The 22,574-nt window shown below is 40.6% G+C and overlaps 1 protein-coding gene across 9 annotated transcripts in view; it reads left to right on the top strand.

The window, feature by feature from the left end:
- The window catches only part of ATRNL1 (attractin like 1), a 1,081,427-nt gene that overhangs the window by 461,328 nt on the left and 597,525 nt on the right, over positions 1-22,574 (top strand). The window contains exon 22 of one of the 9 annotated variants that reach the window (XM_073354271.1): positions 7,281-7,490. The exons of the other annotated variants lie outside the window; for them this stretch is intronic. Within the exon in view, the coding sequence (XP_073210372.1) occupies positions 7,281-7,335 (55 nt within the window). The 3' untranslated portion in view covers positions 7,336-7,490. Of the gene's footprint in view, positions 1-7,280; positions 7,491-22,574 lie in introns of those variants that run through there. 9 annotated transcript variants of the gene reach the window in all.

The raw sequence follows: 22,574 nt of genomic DNA, 5'->3' as shown, positions 1-22,574 counted from the left end.
ACAGGATTTGCTATACTGGCATTGAACTATTGATCCATATATTTCAGTAGTAGCCAGTACTTCATGCTTCAAAGGAAAGGGGAGGGGGAAAATCCATGATGCCCCTAAAATCTGTACACTGTTACAGGGGATGAAAATTTCTGCCCTATAGGTGATCTCTGAAACATGAGCTTTGATTACCCTTAAAGGTATTTGATTACCTTTGAAGGTGATAGCTGTTTAGAAGTGATAAACATTTTCAATCCTGTTTCAAAATCCAGCCAAAATGCTAGACTATAGGCTGCTTGTGGCAGTGAATTCCATGGGTTGACTGCATACTGTGTAAACATAAATATTTCCTTTCCTTTGTTCTAAATGTACCTTTAATGTGCTTTTAATTTTATCATGTGTGGTTGTGTACATAACAGTAGAGAGTAAATCAAATAAAATACTGAAGGAAGATGCACTAAAATTAGTGGCATTAAGGAAAGCATCTGAATCTTTGTCTTTGCAAACAAAAAAACTGATTATATAGAAAAAAATGCAAAAAAATGTGTTCTCCGTTTGTAACACCTCAGATGCTAAGTGCTTGCAGAGAAGAATAACTGGCAATACAGCGCAAAAAAAAAAGGGTGGGGGAGAAGAGGTATAACCTAACCAGATTCAGGAAGTAATGTCTTAATATTAGAGAGAGTCCTTTTGCCTTTCATCTTATTGTGCTGGTGAGTCATCTTTGGAAAGTGTAAAATATAAATTTAGCTACATAACCTTTGAATGTCATTTAGGCTTCTTTTGTTAAATAGCTCAAGCTTTGAGTTTTATATATATTTTGTGAAAGTATTGAAAGGTAAGTGGTGTATTCCACAGTTTATTAGATAATGGGTTTTGGGGGAGCTTGATTACAAAGCCATAAATCAATCCAAGGACCTTGATGATGGGTCCTAAACCTCAACAGTGAAGCTTGAGTGGTTTATTAGATTATCTCTGCAGAAGGATTGATTTACAGCTTGAGTCATCCATCTCCATCTATTATTTTTATGTTAGGAGAAAATAATTTTTCAGCAATTTTAAAAGGAATACCAAGCACTGAAAGCCAAAGTAAATATTTCAGTTAGAAACAACTGTTTAAATAATCAGAGGAGTTTGATTTAAAGCCTCAGTATCAAAGCAAATTAATAATCAAGCCTGAAAATCTGGGCTGACACAAAACCCTTTACTTTCAGAGTCTCAGGAGCAGTGATTCAGGGAAACTGAGTAAAGGTGATACATTTTCAGCTGGTGTAAATTGTGATAGTCCCATTTGACTTCAATGCAGCAATGATAGTTTTCACCAGCTGAAGATCTGCCATTTCTCCTGGGTATCTAAATTATTCTTAGAAAGGACTCTCTGAAGGAATATCAGAGAATTGGCTCATACTGCCCAGAATTTGTTTTTGTCCCTCTCGTCTTGAAAGAATCACAAACTAGAGAAATGTGGGTAGGGTGGGTAGTTTCCAGCCTTATCAGAGATTTCATGCTGGACTTGGGACAGGGCAAGGTTTTGGGAAAACTGCCAAACCTCCAGAACTATCAGGGTGTAGGGTTGCCACCTCTGAGGTACCTAAAACTGAGACATCTGGGATGATTCTGAGCCCATAAAACTTAACAGTTGGCAGAGCATACTGAGCACCTTTACAGATTTCCCTGGACAACTACCTAAAAAAGGGACAATCCTCGGAAAACCTGGACAGGAGGCAACCCTATTAGGGTGCCATAGTATGAAAGAGAAACTCAGAGAGGAGATGCACTTGGGAACTAGTAAGAGAAAACTCTTTCTCATAGACTCATAGACTTTACAGTCAGAAGGGACCATTGTGATCATATAGTCTGACCTCCTGCACATTGCAGGCCACAGAACCTCACTCACTCACTCCTGAAATAGACCCCTAACTTCTGGCTGAGTTACTGAAGTCCTCAAATCATGGTTTAAAGACTTCAAGTTACAGAGAATTCACTATTTACACTAGTTTAAATGACCATGTCCCATGTTGCAGAGGAAGGCAAAAAAACCCCAGGGTCTCTGCCAATCTGACCAGGGGGAAAATTCCTTCCCATCTCCAAATATGGCAATCAGTTAGACTCTGAGCATGTGGGCAAGTGTCCAGCAAACAGTAAAACAGAGGTGGTGAAGAATGATGGCCAGCAAACTCTTATGATGTTGGAGATAAACTTGTATCCGTTGGAGTCAATGGGAGTTTTGCCATTGACTTCAGTGGGTCCAGGAGTTCAAACCATGTGATTACAAGGATGTTTGGTGACTTCAGTCTACAGTTGTGCAACTTCACGTGACTACTTGTTTGTTGTGTTAAATTTAAGATTTTCGTTTGGAGCAATAAAGCCCAGAATGATTTGGGACTCGTCCACCTGAGTCTCTCTTTCTGTGCAATCCTGCTAAAATTACAGGCAGTAGAGGCATTGGATCTGAAGGCTCCCTGGTTTCAAAGCTGGCAGGGAATCTCTTGTTTTTTTTAGGGTCCCCCCTTCCCACCTTGGACCAAAATAGCCCAAATTTCTTGAACTTGCAGGGCGAAGGAGCGGGGGGGGGGAGTTTTTTATGGGGGGAACACCTTGACTTTCTGCTGGGAAATGAGGGAGGTATGTTATGTTGTGTTTTTATTGGGTAACTGTTTTGTGTTGAGTGGGATTGGTCACTGATATGCTACTATTTGTTCTTGCTATGTCTTTTCTGCTTTCAGGTATCTTTCAAGATGCCTAGAGTGTGAGCTTTATGTGTCCTATGTTTTTGATGTTTAAATTAGAATAAATAAAAATAGGAAATTCTTCTCCAGACAGTTTGAAGGAACCTTATTTGAAGGAAATTCCTCACTGTAGCACCAGACATGCCTTCTCCCCTTCCACTGATGATAGGATTTTCGGAGTAGAGACATAGGCAATATTTAAGTGCATAAATTCCTATCTTAAAAGCATCCAGAACATTGTTGACTCCTTGTAAATAGGGTGTTAGTCAGGGGTGAAAGTAACTTAAAGGACTTACCAGTACGCCTGTCAAGGTTCCTCCCCCACTCTGAACTCTAGGGTACAGATGTGGGGACCTGCATGAAAACCTCCTAAGCTTACTTTTACCAGCTTAGGTTAAAACTTCTCCAAGGTACAAATTAATTTTATCCTTTGTCCTTGGAATATCCACTGCCACCACCAAACTGTAACTGGGTTTACTGGGAAACGTAGTTTGGGCACGTCTTTCCCCCCAAAATCCTCCCAACCCTTGCACCCCACTTCCTGGGAAAGGTTTGGTAAAAATCCTCACCAATTTGCATAGGTGACCACAGACCCAAACCCTTGGATCTGAGAACAATGAAAAAGCATTCTGTCTTCTTACAAGAAGACTTTTAATAGAAATAGAAGTAAAGAAATCACCCTTGTAAAATCAGGATGGTAGATACCTTACAGGGTAATTAGATTCAAAACATAGAGAATCCCTCTAGGCAAAACCTTAAGTTACAAAAAAGACACACAGACAGAAATAGTCATTCTATTCAGCACAGTTCTTTTCTCAGCCATTTAAAGAAATCATAATCTGACACATACCTAGCTAGATTACTTACTAAAAGTTCTAAGACTCCATTCCTGTTCTATCCCTGGCAAAAGCAGCATACTGACCGACACAGACCCTTTGTTTCTCTCCCTCCTCCCAGCTTTTGAAAGTATCTTGTCTCCTCATTGGTCATTTTAGTCAGGTGCTAGCGAGGTTACCTTTAGCTTCTTAACCCTTTACAGGTGAGAGGATTTTTCCTCTGGCCAGGAGGGATTTTAAAGGGGTTTACCCTTCCCTTTATATTTATGACAACGCCGGATTCCTGAGTGGGGGTGTGGCCTCAACCGGAAGAGGCAATTTAAAGGCCCCAGGGCTCTGGCTATTTTAGGAGCCCTGGGGCCTTTAAATCATCCCGGAGCTACCAGCTGCAGAGGTGGCTGGGAGCCCCGGGGCTCAGGGGTGAATTAAAGGGCCCGGGGCTCCAGCCGCCACAGAACTCTGGGCATTTTAAATTCCTGCTGGAGTCAGGCTGGCAGAGCCCCAGGGCTCCGGCAGCAGGGCTCAGGCGGGGATTTAAAGGTGTTCCGGCCACTGCGGGGAGCCCCCACCTGAGCTCCGGTGGCAATTTAAAGGGTCCGGGGCTCCCCTGCTGCTGCAAGGAGTCCCGGGCCCTTTAGAGCGCCACCCGAGCCCCACTGCCGGAGCTCTGGTGGCACTTTAAAGGGCCTGGGGCTCCGGCCACTGCAGAGCTCTAGGCATTGTAAATCCCTGCTGGAGCCCGGCTGCAGGAGCCCTGGCGGGGATGTAAAGGGCCTGGGGTTCCTGCCATTGAGGGGAGTCCCAGGCCCTATAAAGCGCCGTCCAAGCCCTGCTTCCAGAGCTCCGGAGGTGATTTAAAGGGCCTGGGGCTCCCCGCAGTGGCAGGAGCCCTTTATATCACTGCTGGGGAAGTCGGTCTGATCCGGCACGGCGTACTGGCTCTTGCTGGTAGGCCATAATGGACCATACCAGCTTACTTTCACCTCTGGTGTTAGTAGAAAGTAAGATGTAAACAAGGAGGATACTTTGCTTGCTGTGGGTTGCTGTTGGTCAGGAGGCAGAGGATGGGGAAGTTCTGAATTGTTGCATTTTTGGAACTTTGAGGAAAGTCATTTATTTTTGTCTCAAGTTTTGATAAACAAAAGTGATTTATGTAGTTGCCCTTTTGATGTGAATATGGCAGTTATTTGTTGAATATGTTATTTGAATAATGGTTTGCAGTATTTGACCCTCTGTTTGGACGTTATATTATTAATCAAATTAAGTTGATAAATAACCGTGAAAATTGATGAATAATTTACTTAGCACATGATTTTTTCTGATGATTGAGTAGGTCTGGATTAAATATTTGAGGGTGACGGACAGGTCTTAAAATGTTGACTGACATCTACTATTCTGAGAACAAAGTTTCCCAGACAGGCTGATTAATGCTTGTGAGGCACTGCCCTCCTGCAGCTTAAAGTGTGAGTTGCAGTCACTCCTTATCCCCCATTATCTCTTTCTGTAAGGGACTGTAGCATAGGCGGGTGTGGGGGTCCACACATCAAGGACAGTAGCCGGTGACAAGGGGTTGGAGGAATCACTAGACCTGAGTTCAGTAAGCAAGAGTCAGGGTCAGAGTCAGGCTGGGATTGGAGACTAGAAATCAGGAGACAAGGTGAAGTGTGGAGTTCAGCAGGCCAAATATCTGTGTAGTTGCCCAGACAACTTCCTGGGACACCATCCAGGGTAAAATAATTTACTTTGCCAATCACAGGGCCTGAGAGTCCTGTCAATCTCTGTGCCTTGGGCAGTACTTCCTGTGGTATCTACTATCCACAGTGCACCCTGGCTGTAGGTCTGCATGGCCCCCCATGGCATTATGGGAACTCAGCCATCACAGGCTCTGCAGACCCAGATTCAAGTCCACAGAGCCTTATGCTTTCTCTTTATAAGCCTACACTGTATGTTTTAATTCATCCACTATATTTATTTTCTCCTTTCCACTTTTCTCCGCAGTCTCTCTGACCCTGCTCTGTACCCTACTTCACTTTTCTAATTTATCCTGTCAATCTCTCGCTTGCCACTCACTCTCCATCAATCTACTCATCCCTTAATACACAAGTCTTGAAAAATTGACCATATGCCTAATAGCCAGACAATTAAACTAAGATGAGAGACTCCACTGTAAAGGGGCAGCATCCAGGTGAGCAGCCACCCCCCAGATTCTGGGAAACAGTTGGGAACTAAGTATCATATTAGGATGCAGAGTAGCAGCTGTGTTAGTCTGTATTCACAAAAAGAAAAGGAGTACTTGTGGCATCTTAGAGACTAACAAATTTATTTGAGCATAAACTTTCGTGAGCTACAGCTCACTTCATCGGATGCATTCAGTTCCTGGACCTTGCTTTTGGGCTTTTATCGCTTCTGACTGGAAGATGTATGAAGCCTCCTTACTACCACTGAGGAAGGAAGAAGAAACCTCTCTCTCTCTCTCTTTTCCAAATCTAGAACCTTATGCTGCCATTTTGTTAATCTGTGGCAGTGTGAAATTGACCTGATCCTTGTTAGCTTCATAGCTGCCCACAGGGATGTGCAAACTGACAAGACTGTAGTAAGCTGGTTTCCACTCTGCTATATCTTGGCAAAACTATAAGCACCAGAGGAAGTAGGTTTAAATTTGGTATAGCTTTGAAAGGTTTTTGTCATAATCAGAAAGGCAAGAAACTTTCTGTTTAAGGAAAAAATACCTTAATTCTGTAGAGTTTGATAGCACCTTTCCAAAAAACTTCCTACCCACCACAGGCAATGGAAAAGGAGTTTTTTCAAACCTTTTCCCAGTCAGCGAAATCAGCTATATTAATCTTCTAACTGCCTATCTTTAGGTTATGCCCACTGAAATGAGAAGGCTGGTGATCCTGTACTAATATAGTATTGTGTGCAACTCAGGAAAATGTAAATTAGTGCCATAAAAGCAAAGACTGGAGTCTTTATTACTAATTTTTAGAGGCTCACAGTCAGGGCTATTAAAGAGGGATGTGTTTTATTTTTAAAATAAAAATGTAGAGCTCTCTGAAGTGGTTTCTGTTTAGCAGCTGTCTCAGAAAATATGCTCATGTTTTCTGTTTTTGGTCTTATTCTATTTTTTAAGCCACCCAATCCATCCCTAATTATAATTCTGATTTACTCAAAAATTCAAGCCCTGATTCAGGAAAGCACTTAAGTATGTGCTAAGGTATACTGGCTTAAAATGTTAAGTTTAAGTGCTTTCAAGAATAGGGATGTTTGCCTAATTTGGGATCTCAGTGGGTAAAATTCAATTACTTTTACCATTCCTTAACCCCTCCAATGATAGTACATTGGTTGGTATGTACTGGCTGCAACATCCTACAAAGCTAGTTAACAACATTCTTCCCTTCATCACCTGATAATTTGTTTGTCTCTCTTACTTTCTTTCTAGATAAATTCATGGAGATTAGGTCCATCAATGGTTATTAGCCAGGATGGGCAGGGATGGTGTCCCTAGCATCTGTTTGCCAGAAGCTGGGAATGGGTGACAGGGGATGGATCACTTGATTATGGTTTACCTGTTCTGTTCATTCCCTCTGGAGCACCTGGCATTGGCCACTGTTGAAAGACAGGATACTGGGTTAGATGGACCTTTGTTCTGACCCAGTATGGCCTTTCTTATGTTCTTTCTCTTTACTGTTTTTGATTGCTGCTTTCTGAAGTTTGTGCTCTCGTTTAGGATAAAGATGAAGCTGACAAATGGTGGTCATAAAAAAAATCTATCCTGCCAGTGAACAGAAAGATTGCTTACTCTATAATTATGAACAAAAGGAAAACGAAGACATGAACTCCACATCTAAACAACTGAACTTTAGTGATGTGCAGTTCCATTCATACAAAAGTAAACAGTCAAAGATGCTGAAGTGGGCACTGTATAAATCCATTCCTTCACAACATGGGAACTGGGTAATAACTGAAGTAATTTCTTCTCTCTGTTACCAGAAAACATTTCAGTATCTCTTTATTGTTCATGCTTAAGGAATATTTTACCCATGTCCATTGATTTAAATACTACAATATTTCTAAAAAAAGAAAAAAAACCTGTTTTTGGAGAAGAAAATAAATAAAAACTACTTATTCTGGAGTTTTTCATCATCTATTTTTATGAAATCTCTACCCTACCACCAGCTTATGTTGTCTTTTACTCCCTAGTGAAATATTTCAACAAAAATGGTTTACCATTTACCCTTTTGAAATCTTTGATTAGAGCTTTCTCTGTGCTCAGATTTCTAGAACAGCATTTTGTGTGTTCTGCCTATTTCGCCTCATCTACTCAGTGACCTTAAGTCTTTCTCTGCGGTGAAAGTTATATTAACATTTATGGTTTTGAATCTTTCCCTTTAGCTACTTTGCCACGTGATGTTGCTTCTTTAAATGAAATATTTTTATTTAATACATAACTATCCTCTGGTTTTTATATTTTTACTGTCAGTAGAACTGGGAATCCTTGTCAGTCTTTTCTAAACCTTAAAACACATTATAATTGAGGTTGCAATAGAATATAATTCCTTTGGGAGGGAAGAAGGAATGCTAGGAATAAGTACTCTGATACATCCTTTTCCTTTGTGGCCGGTTCATTAAACTATTCAGCAGATATGTCCAACTGTGCATTTTTTCTAAATCTTTAGTATTCTACTTTCTGCATCTACAATATATGGGAGATTGTTCTGTATTTCAGTAACAGACTGTAATGAGAAGCCCTGTATAATATCTAGCCTGATTTGTTTTTCTTCTGCAGATTTCAGTCATGGCTGTTCCTAAAGAGTGGAAAAGGTTACAATTCTTGTTCCTTGCATGTTTCTTTTAGGTTCCAGAATCCCAAAGAGCTGATAACCCCCATTTTCTTTTGTTCAGATTATGTACATGTTTTGAGTTTTTGTTTGTAGGGTATCCCTTCCATAGCAATAATCAGCCTGATTGCTCTTCTCCTGTTCCTTTTCTAACATATGGAAGCATACTATTAGAAAAGATGGTGCATTTTGCTATCTGACCTGTTTTGGGGGCTTTTCAGAGTTCTGGAAGGGGTGGCAATTTGGTTGGCACAATCCCTCCCACAGCTAGTATGAAGTGGGGAGTTCACAAGCTGCATAATTTCTTGGAATGGGGTATAGGAATTAGTTTGATCTCACTATATTTCGTCTGTGCTCACTGACATGTTTCTTTGTACTCTGAGCATTTAATTTTTTGTATGTATAGTCATTTCTTCTTGGTGCTTAAACTTCTTATTGGAAGTTATCAGTTCAATAAAAAATGGAAAAGGTGTCCGTGTTGATGTTTTCAAGAGCACCTGAGTCCCATTTTCAAGTGAATGTGGTATTTAGGACTCCATTTCTAAGTCACTTTGGAAAATGGGACTTAGGCACTTTTTGAAAAGTTTACCTTTGGTCTTGAAATAATGAAGGAAGGGAGGAGGAACATGCTGTATTTCCAATGTTAAAATATTTAAATAATACATCTGACAAGAAAGGAAGTGTGTTTCCTTCTAAATTATAAGGCGGTAAAAATCAAAGTTCAGAAGAATTTAAAACCTAGAATTTACATGAAAAGAGAAAGAGAACATTGTTTTATATAGTAGTTTTCACAAGTCAGAGTACAGTAATTCATTTAAAAATTAAGATTTAAAGGGCCATTAGAAGCAGCAGGAAACATATGTTTTGTTAAAATAGTTTTAAAATCCACAATACATGAGAAAATGTGAAATATTGGCCCAGAGTCTGCACAGATTGTGCTGGACTGTTGGCTGATTCTGGCCTTACAGCCAGTAGCCTGTGTATGATTTGTCATTTGAATACAGCTGGTGTAGTGGTTCCCGCACCAACCTCTGCCCTCTTTCAGGCATAGAGGGTGTATCCATGGCAAAGGGCGATTGTGGGGGCTTCCCTATGCTTCTTTCATCCCTATCTGCTGTATTGGCAACTTGGTGTCCTTGAAAGCCATTGTAACTTGGAGCAGTCTTTGGGTTGTTGCAAAGTAATACAGTGGGCTAAAGTGTTACACAGCAAGCCCAGGATCAGGGGAGCTCAAATGTTATGTTTTCATTGACTGTCTGTACTGACATACGTGTTCTTCACATATATCTGGGGGCCTGGGCCATTAATCAGAAGTATATAGCACATTTTCACACACCCAGAAACAAGTTGTATAATGGCATCAGTAAAATGTCCTTTTTTAAAAAAAGGAGGAAAAATATGTTTTCTCTCCAGTATTTAGGATTGCACTTTTATAACCTGATACTTTTTAGGGAGAGGAGAATTTAAAACATGCCATATTAATCTGATAGCTTTTAACACAAAAGCTTCTGTACTGGTTGTTTAAACTCAAATCAAGAATGAAACGTTCACTATAATGCACTAGAATGCTCTGCAAACATTAAATAATCATAGACTGAATTCTCTGGAATGTTTCCATGCTGAGCTTGCCAAAAGAGCTTTTTCCTTCCCAGAAAGCATTTTCTCTACTATTGCTTCAGCTTTGTCACTCTAATTTATGGAATATGTGCATACTTTGCTTCCCTGACATGATGAACTGCTTCAATCACTGGAAATTGTGTTTTGGGTGACATTAAAACATTCCATGTTTCTGACTGGTGGGTAATATTCCAAATTATAGCATTATCCTTGTAGAATATTATAGTTATAGTTGAAATTAAAAACATAGTATGAAAACAGGGGAGAAAAAAAATGATCAGAGCAGTTAAAAAAAGTTATGCTTAAAATAAATATTATTGCTTTCATCACACAGTATTATTATTGATTGTGTTTTTGTGACATTGATACAAACCATGTTTCTTCACAGTATTATTGTTGATTGTGTTTTTATGACAAATTGATACAAACCATGTTTCTTAAATACTAATTTAGGGATCATCTCACAGTTAAAAGAAAAAAAATAATCAGAAGTATATTTCACTGACTTAAAAGTACAGCCCAAAATTTTGGACTGAGAGCTTATTATTTGATTTAAACAAACTGATTTGGGACAGATTTTCAAGCTAGCATACAGAACAAATTTAATTGAAACAGAGATGAAAGGCAGTAAATGTAAGTGGAGCCTATTATCCTATGTGGTTAAGAAGCTTGAGCAGAGCAAACCCGTCAGACAGGGTGAAAAGGAAATACAGAGAATACAAACTGCTCGAAACTGGTGAAAGAGACTTGTGAAGGGATTACACTGTAACTATTCCTACACAATCTCCACATCGATAATATCCCACCTCTATAGTGTATTTGGATTACCAAGTAGGATTTTCTCTTGATTCCTGCACTTGCTTTATTTCTCTCTGATGTCAAGGAAAATCTGTGTTTATCAAATTCCAGTACTCACTAATCCTCATTTTTTTCTCCCTTAACCTACCACATACATCAACCCCAGAGATGCACCAGGGCATTTAGTTACAATTGGTTCTTGACTATGCTACAGAGGGAGGTGAATGACCACTTAAGTCATCACAAAAAGCACTAGTTCTTTGGAGTGTCTGAGAGATCATTATTAATGAGCAAATATTCTTTTACTAAAAGTATTTGATTAAAGTGTAAAAGCTAAAAAATATATATATAAAAAAATAACACCCCAGAACACAAAAATGTATTCCAAAAAACAATCAAATATCACATTTATATCTGATTGGTTGTGTCACGCACTATGGATGTTGGAAGTGAATATTTTTCATATGTACATTTCACAAACAATTTGATTGTATTTATAACTTAGGTGTGCAGGTAGTATAGCATGCTATATTCTTTCTCAACGATCTGGAAATTTTCTTTTTTTAAAGTATCTACTAAATTTTGTATCAGATCTCTTGAGAAATTTGTTAAAATTCCAAAGTGTCTCTTTCCAGATAACGGTGAAATGGTAGCATGATTGGGAATGACATGACAAATATATATGCCTTTAAAAAAAAGTGTGGAGAAGTGTATTGCCACTGTCCTACACAGAAGACTAGTTTCACAATGAAACTGATGTGCCTAGAAGATCACTGATATTCACAAAGCCTGAGTTCAGCACCTAGAGCACTGAGGGGGGAGAGACGGGCACCTTAGAATGGGATTCACAGAACCAAACTGGAAGGCTCCTTGCTTAAAATAGCTTATGGGAGATGCCAAGCTGAAGGGTGTATGCTAAGCCCCTTCCCCTCTCGGAGATAGGCGCCAAAATCCTGGCTGCAGGAAGGCACCCACCTCTGTTGGGGATTCTCAGCTGCAAACCCCCTCCTGGCATTAAGTGCCTATGCCATTTTTACAAGAAGCAGGTGATGGTGGTGTGGTGATGGAGGGCAGCGGGGACCTCCCTTGTAACTTGAGAAGGACTCCGTAGCCTGATGGTTAGAGCACTCACCTGGGAGGTGGAAGGCCCTTGTACTAATGAATGTTTTAATTTTATATCCACAGTGGAAGAGCTTCACAAGGATAGACTGAGGGCAGTCCATGTCAGAACATTCTATAGCCCAATTGTTAGGATACTCATCTTAGAGGGGCAGTTTCCGGTTCAAAGAATTTCTCCCCTTCATATGGAGGGGTGTGACAAAGCAGGACTCACCACCACAGGGCCTCCTCCTAGCCGTCATGGGAATTAGCCGTCGGCCCTTCCAATCTGCCTTCAGGTAGTGGTGTCACGCCTGCCGTCATTGCTGTCTCCACTCTTTGGACCCATGTCGCTCCCCGGACTGCAGCATCCTCTTCTGGGGACGGTCCTCTGGCTGTGCCCCCACTCCGGTATCTCCCTGCTTCCAGGGGACCTAGGTGCTTCCAGGGTGATTTAACTGGGAATTGGTCCTGCTTCGAGCAGGGGGTTGGACTAGATGACCTTCTGGGGTCCCTTCCAACCCTGATATTCTATGATTCTATGACCTGCAGTCCTTTGTCCCACCATTTGCCTCAGCATCCAACTGCAGTCCAAGGTCTAGCCCCTTGCCTCAGGGACAAACTGCAATCTCGATACCGGCCACTCTCCTCATTGGCAAGTGGGGAGCAAGGGTGGGGGAGACCCAGACTCACCCCCTACTCTGGGTCTCAACCCAGGGTCCCTATAGCCAGCAGCCACCTACTGCCCGCCTCCAACCTGCTGCCTATTTTCCCTGGGCCACTTCCCCCCATAGTCCTAGCACCCTCTCAGCCCTGGTAGCAAGGCCCTAGCCTGGCAGTGGTCAACCAGCAGCTCACCGTCACATGCTGCTGCCCCTTCCCCTCACTGCTCTGTCTGTGGCGCTTCCTCAGGCAGCCAGTCCTCCTCCCTTATCTTCCAGGGAAAGACTCCTTTCTGCTCTGCTGAGCAGCCCTTTATAGATGGCCCTTGCTGGCTCTGATTGGCTGCTCCAGCAAGCCTTCCCCTCTATTGGTGGGCTCAAGAAGCCCTTTCCTGATTAGTGGGCTCTGCGCAGCCTCCCTGGTGCTGCTTTTAACCCCCTTCTCCCTTTTAACCTCCCTTCTCCACATGGGGGTATATAAATGCAGGGTCTCCTATACTCTTGGTGAGTATCCTAATCACTGGGCTAAAAGTTATGAGGGTGGTGGTCCTCCTTGTTTTATGTATGCTTGTCTATAGCGGCCTGTAACGGGCTACCCACAGCGCCCCTCCAGATTCAGTCCATTGGGCCCTCTCCTCCATGAATCAGGGACACTTCAGTCTGGTGCAACGCCTGTGTTCTTTATCTGTGATCAGTTTCTCACCATCAGTTTCCAACTATATACAGGCTTTATAACTGCTTGGTCTACCACAGGCCTGGCCAGCAACAGAGTAGGAGGCTTCTACTCCCTCTGAACCTGACCACTGGCTCTTAGTCTCTGCCCCCCTTGCTCTCACTTCTTTTCAGCTTTATAGCTCCTGCTGATGAGGCTGGCAGGTGTGGTCAGTTACCAGGCAAACATAGGGCCGTTCACCCAGCCTCAATCCATTCTGCCTTATTGGGGCTGGAGTGGCAGGAGCTGATTAAGAGCTTCTCCAGCAGTACCATGCCATCTAGTACAATACATATGATACCTGAGTGCTCAGTTACCAGTCAGAGGGTCCAGCCAAAGCTGTTTTTCCAGAGATCTTTTTCAGGGGGAACTGGGCCTTCAAACCAGCATGGACCTTGATGATAAGACCCATTTTCTTTTCTGGCATGATTACAGTCTCAACATTACCACTAAGTTCAAACACAGCAGTTTACAACTAGGGTACAAGGATCTTCCCATAAGCAACAAGTTATAGCATTAGGGCCCTAGTAAGGAAGATAAAAATGCCTTAACACACTTCTGCCTAGGACTACAACTTACCTTATCATTTAGTGCCAGATTTTGCCACCTTTATATTGAATAGTATCTTACTCTGAGTATCCCCATTGGAGTCAATGGTATCCCTTAACCGAGTAAGGTCCCAGTCCTGCAGTGAGCTCCACATGGGAAATCTAAAGATGAGTCATAAAGAATTTGGAGGAGAAAGGAAAATTTGTGAAGCAGACAGGCATAGGAGATGATTTAAGAAGAGGCATAGACTTGATTGTGGAGGAAGAAGACTGGGAAGAGACAAGGAATATTGAGCCAATCTAATGTATGGCATGAGTGGGAAAGGAGGGAGAGATGGGCTCTAGGCAGGAACTAAAGTATATGCAGAAGTAAGGATGAAGACTTTGAATGTGAAGCAGAAAGAATCTTGATGTCACTGCAGGGATTCAAGGTGGGGAATGACATGGACAGAACAGTAGGAAAGTAGGATGGTCATCTCTGCGGCATGTTTGGTAGACTTGAAAGATATTGGAGAGGTCCAACAGAGGAAGTTGTGGCTGTAGACCAGAAAGGAGGCTGGGAGTTGTCATGCCTCTAGGGTACTGATGATGGCTCTCTGGATGGTCACTTTTATGAGATTTAGTTTTTTTTTGAAGGGTTCTCAATCCATTACCCCTTTCAGGAGGGGATACAATTGTCACCCCATCCCTGCCTGCATTAGAGGATGGTAGTGACAGTGCATGTGCAAAAGTTCTGAGGCTTGGGACCATGAACTTTCCAGCATAGACAACCTTGCACCCTCCCTGCCTGCCACTTGGTGACCCCTTTCCCTCTACAATGGCTATCACATCCAGAACATGTCTAGGAACAGAGTAGATGGTGTTACTTTTGATTTACACCAGTGTGAGAGAAGAATCAGGTCCAGAAGGTCTATGTTTCAAAAAAGCTATCCCCTAGAATGTGTGTAAACGCATGCAACACAGAGTTAAAGAATCTGGGGCTCGTTATGATAGAGTAGGAGGGACTGGCTGGTGATAAGTGCTCTTTGCTACAGATTTGCATCTGTTTGTGTAAATGTTATCAAAATAGAAAAGTTCATGAAAAATTCAGGAAGATTAACAAATTTTCTCAGGAGTTTATTAGAAACTCCCTAATCTGTCATGAATATCTCAAATATAATTTGAAAGTCTCATGTAATAGCTAGGGTCTTGGTCTCCTCACAATAAGTGTGATAGCTTGCCAGTTATTCTGTATCATGTTTTAAAATCTCTGAAATGTTTAAACTTCATGTTCATATTATAACAAGCCACTAGAACAATATGAAAGTTACTGTTACCATAGAAAAGTTAATTTAGATAACATTGTTATTTTCTGAAATTTCCCAGTACTGTCAGGTTGGTGACCTAGAAAAAAACATAAATGTCATTCTAATTTATTCATTCCTTTGTCTGCATTTTACATTTAATATTCTTATATGGAAGATAGTGAAATGAATGTAATACTTGTCATGTTATTTGCGCATTGGAGAGGTTCTGTTCTCTTTTACTGAGAACAGAATACCCCTTAATTCTGAGTTGCTGTTTGGTGTTTGTCTTGGTCAGAGTTGACAATCTTCTCAAGGCTTCATTTTCTTATGGTGATAAATGTTACACTTAAATAACTGGAAAATTATTAATCATCTGCAGTGTATTTTGAAAGGGAAAGAGAAAAATTAACTTGTCATTCCTTATATTCTTTTCTATTAATTACAGAAATTATAGGGTGCATGTGTTATTACTGCCTACGTTTTGTTTAAATTGTTTAAAAATTGGGAACACTTTAGTAGATTCTTCTTGTGTAAAAGGTGCTTTTATTCTAAAAACTAAACAAAGAAAACTAAGAACAATTACAAATGAATGTGGGGGTGGAAAACCGAATGAAAACATCTGTGGGCTCTGTAACACTTTAATTTTCTACATAAAGATTGTAAAACAATATTTCTTTGCAATCATTATAATCACTTACCACCCACAAACAATTCAACAATAAAATAATAAAATCCAGACAGTTGTACTTAAAGATTAATACAAGTGTTTAAGAAAAAAGACTTACTTACATAGAGGCTGCAGTATGCCCAATTACACACTCTACAAGGGCATTAGTAAATAGTGCATTCTTGCAGGTCATTATAGTGGTATTGAAACCACAGCAAAGCACCTTGATTCCAATGTACTACTTTGTCTGATGTAGTCTCTTTGCCTATTTACACCATGCTCACCACGCTGGTATCTGACTGCCAGGTCCCAAGGCAAGGGATCCTCGGAAAAATTAACACAGTCTGGGCCTCCCCCTGCCCCTGGTGGCTACTTGATTTGAGAATAGCAGAGGCATCCAATAACCCTTGAAATCTGCCTATGGAGAACCCCGCCATGCATGAGCATCATGAGGCATGGGTGACAGATTTTAGCTGTTACATATCCTTTGGTTTTTTCCCCAACATTCTTTTGCTTTTAAATCAGTGGCAGGACTGCATAATCATTGGCAGAACAGTTATACATATGAACACATGCTTAAAATTGAGATATCAGCATGATGTAAACAGGGAGATTAAAAAATGAGTAATGAAATGTTTCAACCATCTTGAATGTTTTCTCTATTTTACTTTACTTTACTGATTGTGTGAGTTTTGTTTCCTTGGGACCCTAGTCAAAATGAGATATGGCTGTCCCATAAGCTTAAAATAAAGAATACAAATGTACAAACTAGTATTTGAAGGGGTGTTGTTAAATGTTCAACCACTGAAACTCAGACTTACCTTTCCCCTCACTTATAGTTTACTTATTTCTCATATCTGATTAAACTTTTAACATTTTAAAAATTCCTCAGTATTTATCCTTTAAAAAGAAATATATTTCTTTTTCAAGAAAATACACACATACACATATATTATGTACGAAAGACATTTTAAAAGCCCCCCGGTAACAAATCATTGTGAATGAGCAGTGGAAGAAACATTGTTTTGGAGAGAATGAATTTCATTTTTAAAATGTTGTGAGTAGTTATAAACAGTGGTTGAGATTCTCAGCATTACTTCATCCCCTGTATGCTGGGTACAAGGGCCAGAGTGTCATAGAGGAGGAGTTGTGGATCCATCCAAAGGAGATTCCCTTGGTACAGGAACTGAGAAAGGCAGTTGTAGACTGTTTACTGAGCATCCCCTCAAACCTTGGCATCATATGGGGTGTGACTTGGTGTTGGGAGGTGCATGTTGGGGCATGGTTGAGGATGAGAAGGGTGTGTTGGGATGAGGGGGCACGTGGGATAGTCCCTGGAGTACCCCAACATTGGGACAGCAGAAATTTAGCTTTAAGCCACTTTAGATTTCTCTGCCACTGGGATTAAGAATCTCACCTGGTGTATCTATCTATATATTTTTTTAAGTCTGCGTTAAATTGTGAACCCCTTACTAGCACTGTTGAGCAGCTAAAACTGATTGAAAAATTTCTGATGGAACACTTTTATGTCAGAAAAATGCTGATCTGATTCTATCAAAACGTGTGGTGGTAATGTATCAGTTTTGTTAGAAAGTTTGGGAATTTATTAAAACATTTTATTTCAATAAGGTTGACACATTTAGTTTGTCTTATCAAAACATTTTGTTTTCTATTTTATATTGTATAAAAATCAAAATGTTTAAACCTTCATATAAAATAATATAGTCAAAGCAAACAATATTATAGTCAAAAGTGAAGCATTTTGACCTTATCAAAGGGGAATATTTTGGTAAGGTCAGACCAAAATTTTTCAGAATATCTCATTTTATGAAAAAGTCTGAGATGTCCAGCTTGCATCCTGAATCAGGACAAATTGAAATTTCAGAATCTCAGACTTTCACATGGGACAAGAATTCCATTTTTGACCAGCTCTATGAATAGTCCTTCCCCTGACTGGTCCTATTTACTCCAGTAGCATTATTTGGATGAGTAGTTTCACTACAGTGAATAAAGAGTTCACAGCCTGGTCCTCTGGGGAAAGCAGATGAAAGTTACCTTAGCAAGTGTGAAATTTTAAGAAAATCTGACTAATAGACAATGATTTAAATGACAAGATTAAGAGTGAAAATATATTGTAAATAGAATATCAGGGTTTTTTTAAAAAGGCCCTTAAGTAGAAATGCAAGTGAAAAGCATATACAGTAGTGGCCTAGGGGCAATACACTGTAATAGGTGGAAGATTCAGAAAAATAAGTAGTGCTACAAGAGATTGAAGGCATATACTGCAGATTCTGTTGACTCTACCTGAGAGTTTCTAATATCAGCTCCTAGGGCCAGATATAAAAAAAATATATATGTAGGAACCCAAGGATGCAAAAGTGAACCTAGTAAGATTTTTAAAACTGCCTAGGCACCTAACTCCCATTGAAATAAATGACAGGCACTAAGTCACTTTTGAAAATTCCAGTAGGCACCTATCTGCAGCTTAAATCATCTAAATATCTTTAAAAATCTGGCCACTAGTTCCTTGTGAATAGTGAAGAAGCCTACAAAAAAAGAAAACTTTGGCAGTGTGCTTTTTACGCTTTGGCTACTACTTACTTTAGTGCTTCAGCACATGAGAAAGAGATTGACTTTCTAACTCCCAAATTAGTCTCCTCAGAAGCTAATTCAAACATCTCTATATTGTAACACTCAGATTCCCCTATTTTTACTTGCCAAAAAAGAAGATAATTTAATGTCAAACAGGAACACTGTATAATAGAGATGCCAAAGAGCCTCACCAGAGCCAGTGCCATTACAGAAAGTGTGCTGAGAGAGAGAGACATACAGAATGAATGGAAGGACATCCTATACAGTAATATGAAAGAGAGAAAGTTCTAGCTATGATAATACTTGATAATTTCCTGATGATGATTTGGGTTTTTTTATTTATTTAATATGCATTGTTGGAATTTACATAAATTGCTGTGCATATTGGCTGTCACTTTAAAGGCATTTATAATTGTTTATATCTTCAAAACCTCTTCTAAATATTTCATCCTAAATCTGTGTTCTGTCTCTTGCTGTTTGTTTAGCATGACTGGATTAAGGTACCTGGGCTTGCTTGATGTCACATTTTTAATCACACTGTTCTGTAGTTTTCTGAAATCTTTTGTCTTCAGGCAAAGTGTCCAGCTCGTATCTCTCTTGGATTATTTTCATTACATTTTTTAAAAAAAGAAATAAACAGAAAATATTTGATATTAGGGTTTGACGAAGCAGGACTGTTCTTAATGTTTCCTTTGAATAGTGTGGGGGTGCCTCGGTTTTCCCTAGGCAGTTCTTAAGTATTAAGGTGGTGGGATAAGGGTGTATGATCATTGCAGAGCCCTAGAGGGCAGGTGTGTGCAGCGGTCTGAACACAGAGAATGGCCAACACCCTGTTTCCTGGCAGCTGATGGCCTGGCCCTTCCTCCCCTGCAAGGTGAGAGCTAAAGGGTTGGAGAACAAAGGAATCAGGTGACCTCCTGGCCCGGGAAAGGGACAAAACCCAGAGGAGGAGGGGCTGGAGGGGGAGTCAGTTTGGGGCTGGCTGGGGACATGGAGTGAAGTGCAGATGTGGTTGTCTGGCTCACTGCCCCCCCAAAATGGACCCAGCTGAGGGGTCTTGTTCTTTGCACCTACAAGCTCTGTTTTAGACCATGTTTCTGTCATCTAATAAACCTGTTTTACTGGCTGGCTGAGAGTCACATCTGACTGTGAAGTTGGGGTGTAGGACCCTCTGGCTTCCCCAGAACCCTGCCTGGGCGGACTTACTGTGGGAAGCCAATTTGTTCTCTAATTCATAAAGTCTCACTTGAACTATTTTTTACTCAGATGGTTCCCAATGATGGATACAGTTAGTTTTGTTCCTGTGACAAAGATGAGGCTATAGAATACCAAAGAATTAATAAGAACTGGCAGTCTTTTTATCACTTAACCAGTTTAATTGAATTATATATTTATCTAACAGAGCTCTTTTCTCACCTACTTTAGTTATTTTCTGTTGCACAAAGCAAAACAACTACTTTGTGTTTGAAATATTGCAACTTGAAAGAGTATTTAAAAGCCTTGTAATGTTGTTTATCCTGTGCCTTCCTGGAGGAATTGCATTTGAATGGCATAAAGAAAAACTGGAAATAGATATTCTATATACATAGCTAGAATCTTTTATTTTATTACTGGTAAGTGAAATTGGCCTGTATAAGAAAGTCTGGCTGATCTAGGCCTTTTTAGTGAATTAAGTAGATAGGAGACGAGTTCTACTGAAAAAAAATCTACTGAAAAAAATGCTGTTTGTAGGACATAATTATATGCATTTACAAGAAGACACAAATAATCTTCCCGATCCTTTTATTAATAAGTCCCATCTGAAACCATTAATCCTGGTACTTTTAGATTACCATTAGCTTGAGGGATACAAAGAACTGTCTTGATATCTAAAACAGAGGTTGCTTGTGAATGGAAGCAGCTTGGAATATAGAGAAGTGAGCAGGTAGGTGCTTCCATGTTTTGAATTAGGACCAATTTGTTTGTTCATAGACTCAGAAATAAAACAAAGAGGTGACAAAATTAAATATGGATGCAAAAGGTAGAGATCCATAGAGTACGATGGTCATACAGGTAAGAGACTTTTAGATACAGCAGTGACATGCACATAAGTAGGTTATTAGTTTACTTGCTTCAGCATAGAGAAATTACAGATTAAGGAATTAGGGAAAAAAACCAGTAATATTTAGCCATTATATAACATCTTCTGTTTGAGACTGTCAAAGCTCTTCACAGACAATTGGTTAAGCCTTATAATATGTCTGTGAATTAGGTGTACAGAAACTGTTGTTCACCAAATACACCATCTGAACAGAATTTTCACATTTGATTTTTAGCTTCTTAGTGTGATGCTTGTGGAACTCAAGCTTGTAAGCTTGATCTTTGAAAGGTGTGAAAGCAAAGTGGAATGTGAGCCAGGCCCCCTACTGGCTGTGGTGCTACAATCTCCAGGTGAGTGTAAATTCTTTCCTCTCAATGACTCAGCCAGTTTTTTGCTGACAACAATCGGCAAAGAAATCCCTGCAGATTACTGTACCACTGCAGCCAACGCTCAGACTCTTCACTAGACACCCAGTACCTCTTTGCCTGTTATCCTGAGGATTGATAAAAGAGGAATCACCTTCAAGCCCTCATTGAGGCTCACCAGGGAAGCTCCAGTAATGAGGCTGGCTTAGAGAGCTTACAAGTGTAAACACCCCTGAGTTCCAGGACTCAGTGTCAACAATACGTGCATTGGTGCAGACCCAACTTCACCTCTGGTAAACCCAGTGAGGCAGTTCCCCATCCTGCAGTATTACAGGTGAAGCTGAGGGCTTCCCCAGGCATTGATTTATTGATTCTGAAGAGGCATGAGAATTTGAGTGGTAGTGAGCACCAGTTTATTAGAGTCCATGCAAGAGGCTGATGCAGAAGACATTTAGAGAGTGCCAGTAGATCCTCACTGCATTTCTTTCAAAGCGCCAAAATGTAGGCAGTTTTAGATCAAGACCTCTGGATTTTCTCCACTTGCAGTCATGTGTTTGAAGCAGAGGTGTGGTCAATGAAATTAGGTATCAATATTTGCTCATTGAGCTGGCCCAGTCACTCTGCATTGGCAAAAGTAGGATTTCTCTGTGCAGTCAGAGGACTTTTTCTGTTGAGGCCAGTGCTTATACCCAGAGAGTCAGTGTTGTCAGTGTGGTAAACTGCGGTCTTGATGCCAGCACTCCCACTACCTCTTAAACTCAGGGCTCTCGTGCATGCAGTGTCCGTGCTTCCTGGAACACTGATGATGCTTCAATTCAAGCTGTATGGGCGGGGAAGCAGAGGATCAGCCTTCTGAAGCCTGCTGTTTGGACTCAGAAGAACCAGACGTCTCATCTGTCTGAATTATGTGATGCCAAATACTGTTCTTCTACTGAGAAACACTGCGGCATTATCTCCACTGGGGAGAATCCTACCTTCCCTGGGTTTCTACAGGAGCAGTCCAAGAAAGTTAATTTAGAATTAAAAGTGGCCTAGGAATTTGAGAGCCATGATTAAGATATTGGAATGAGAAGTCAATATGTAATACAGATAACAAGACCTTGCACCACGTATTTTGAACATGTAATAATGGTTTGCGAGAGTCACAGAAACTGTGTCCATTTGGAAGATAGTTGAGTAAAAAATATTCTCTCTGAGGAGGATGTGAGCTACATCTCCCATCTTCTCCAAACTACAAGGGTTTGGGATTAAACACAGCCATGGCTAGAGGAAAAAACAGCCACACTTATGGTATTGTGTCCCAGAATCCTGATTTGTGGCAGTGGGATTCATTTGAATGAAGGGTTTACCACTCTTCAGTTGCAGCTCTTCTCATATGGGTCACCAGCCCTTCATTAATCATGGGTCAGGTGGAGCTATAGAACAAGGTTGCCACCCTGGTCAAGATTCTTCCCCAAGAAAATGCTAGGAGCTTAAAAAGCTAGGATGTAAATCTAGCTTGGTTTTAGGTTCTGTCAGATATGGGGAAGATGGTGGTGAGGGTTGTTGCCATAAGGGGTGATGCTTATGGATCTCCTAGGCTGAAGATATCTAGTTTCCATGAGTCAATCAGACTCAAATGGATCCCTTCACTTGGCCCTCCCTGGAAACTTCTTGTCTATTTTGTTCAACAGTCTGAGTCTAGCTGAAAGACTCAGAGAGAACTTAACTTGCAAATGCTACCCAAAGGTGCCAATCTCAAACTAGGGTGAGAACTCA

This window comes from Lepidochelys kempii, chromosome 7, assembly GCF_965140265.1.
Source record: "Lepidochelys kempii isolate rLepKem1 chromosome 7, rLepKem1.hap2, whole genome shotgun sequence".
NCBI classification, from domain to species: domain Eukaryota; kingdom Metazoa; phylum Chordata; order Testudines; family Cheloniidae; genus Lepidochelys; species Lepidochelys kempii.
The sequence above is the reverse complement of the archived record's forward strand: the minus strand, read 5'-3'. Positions and strand labels throughout refer to the sequence as shown.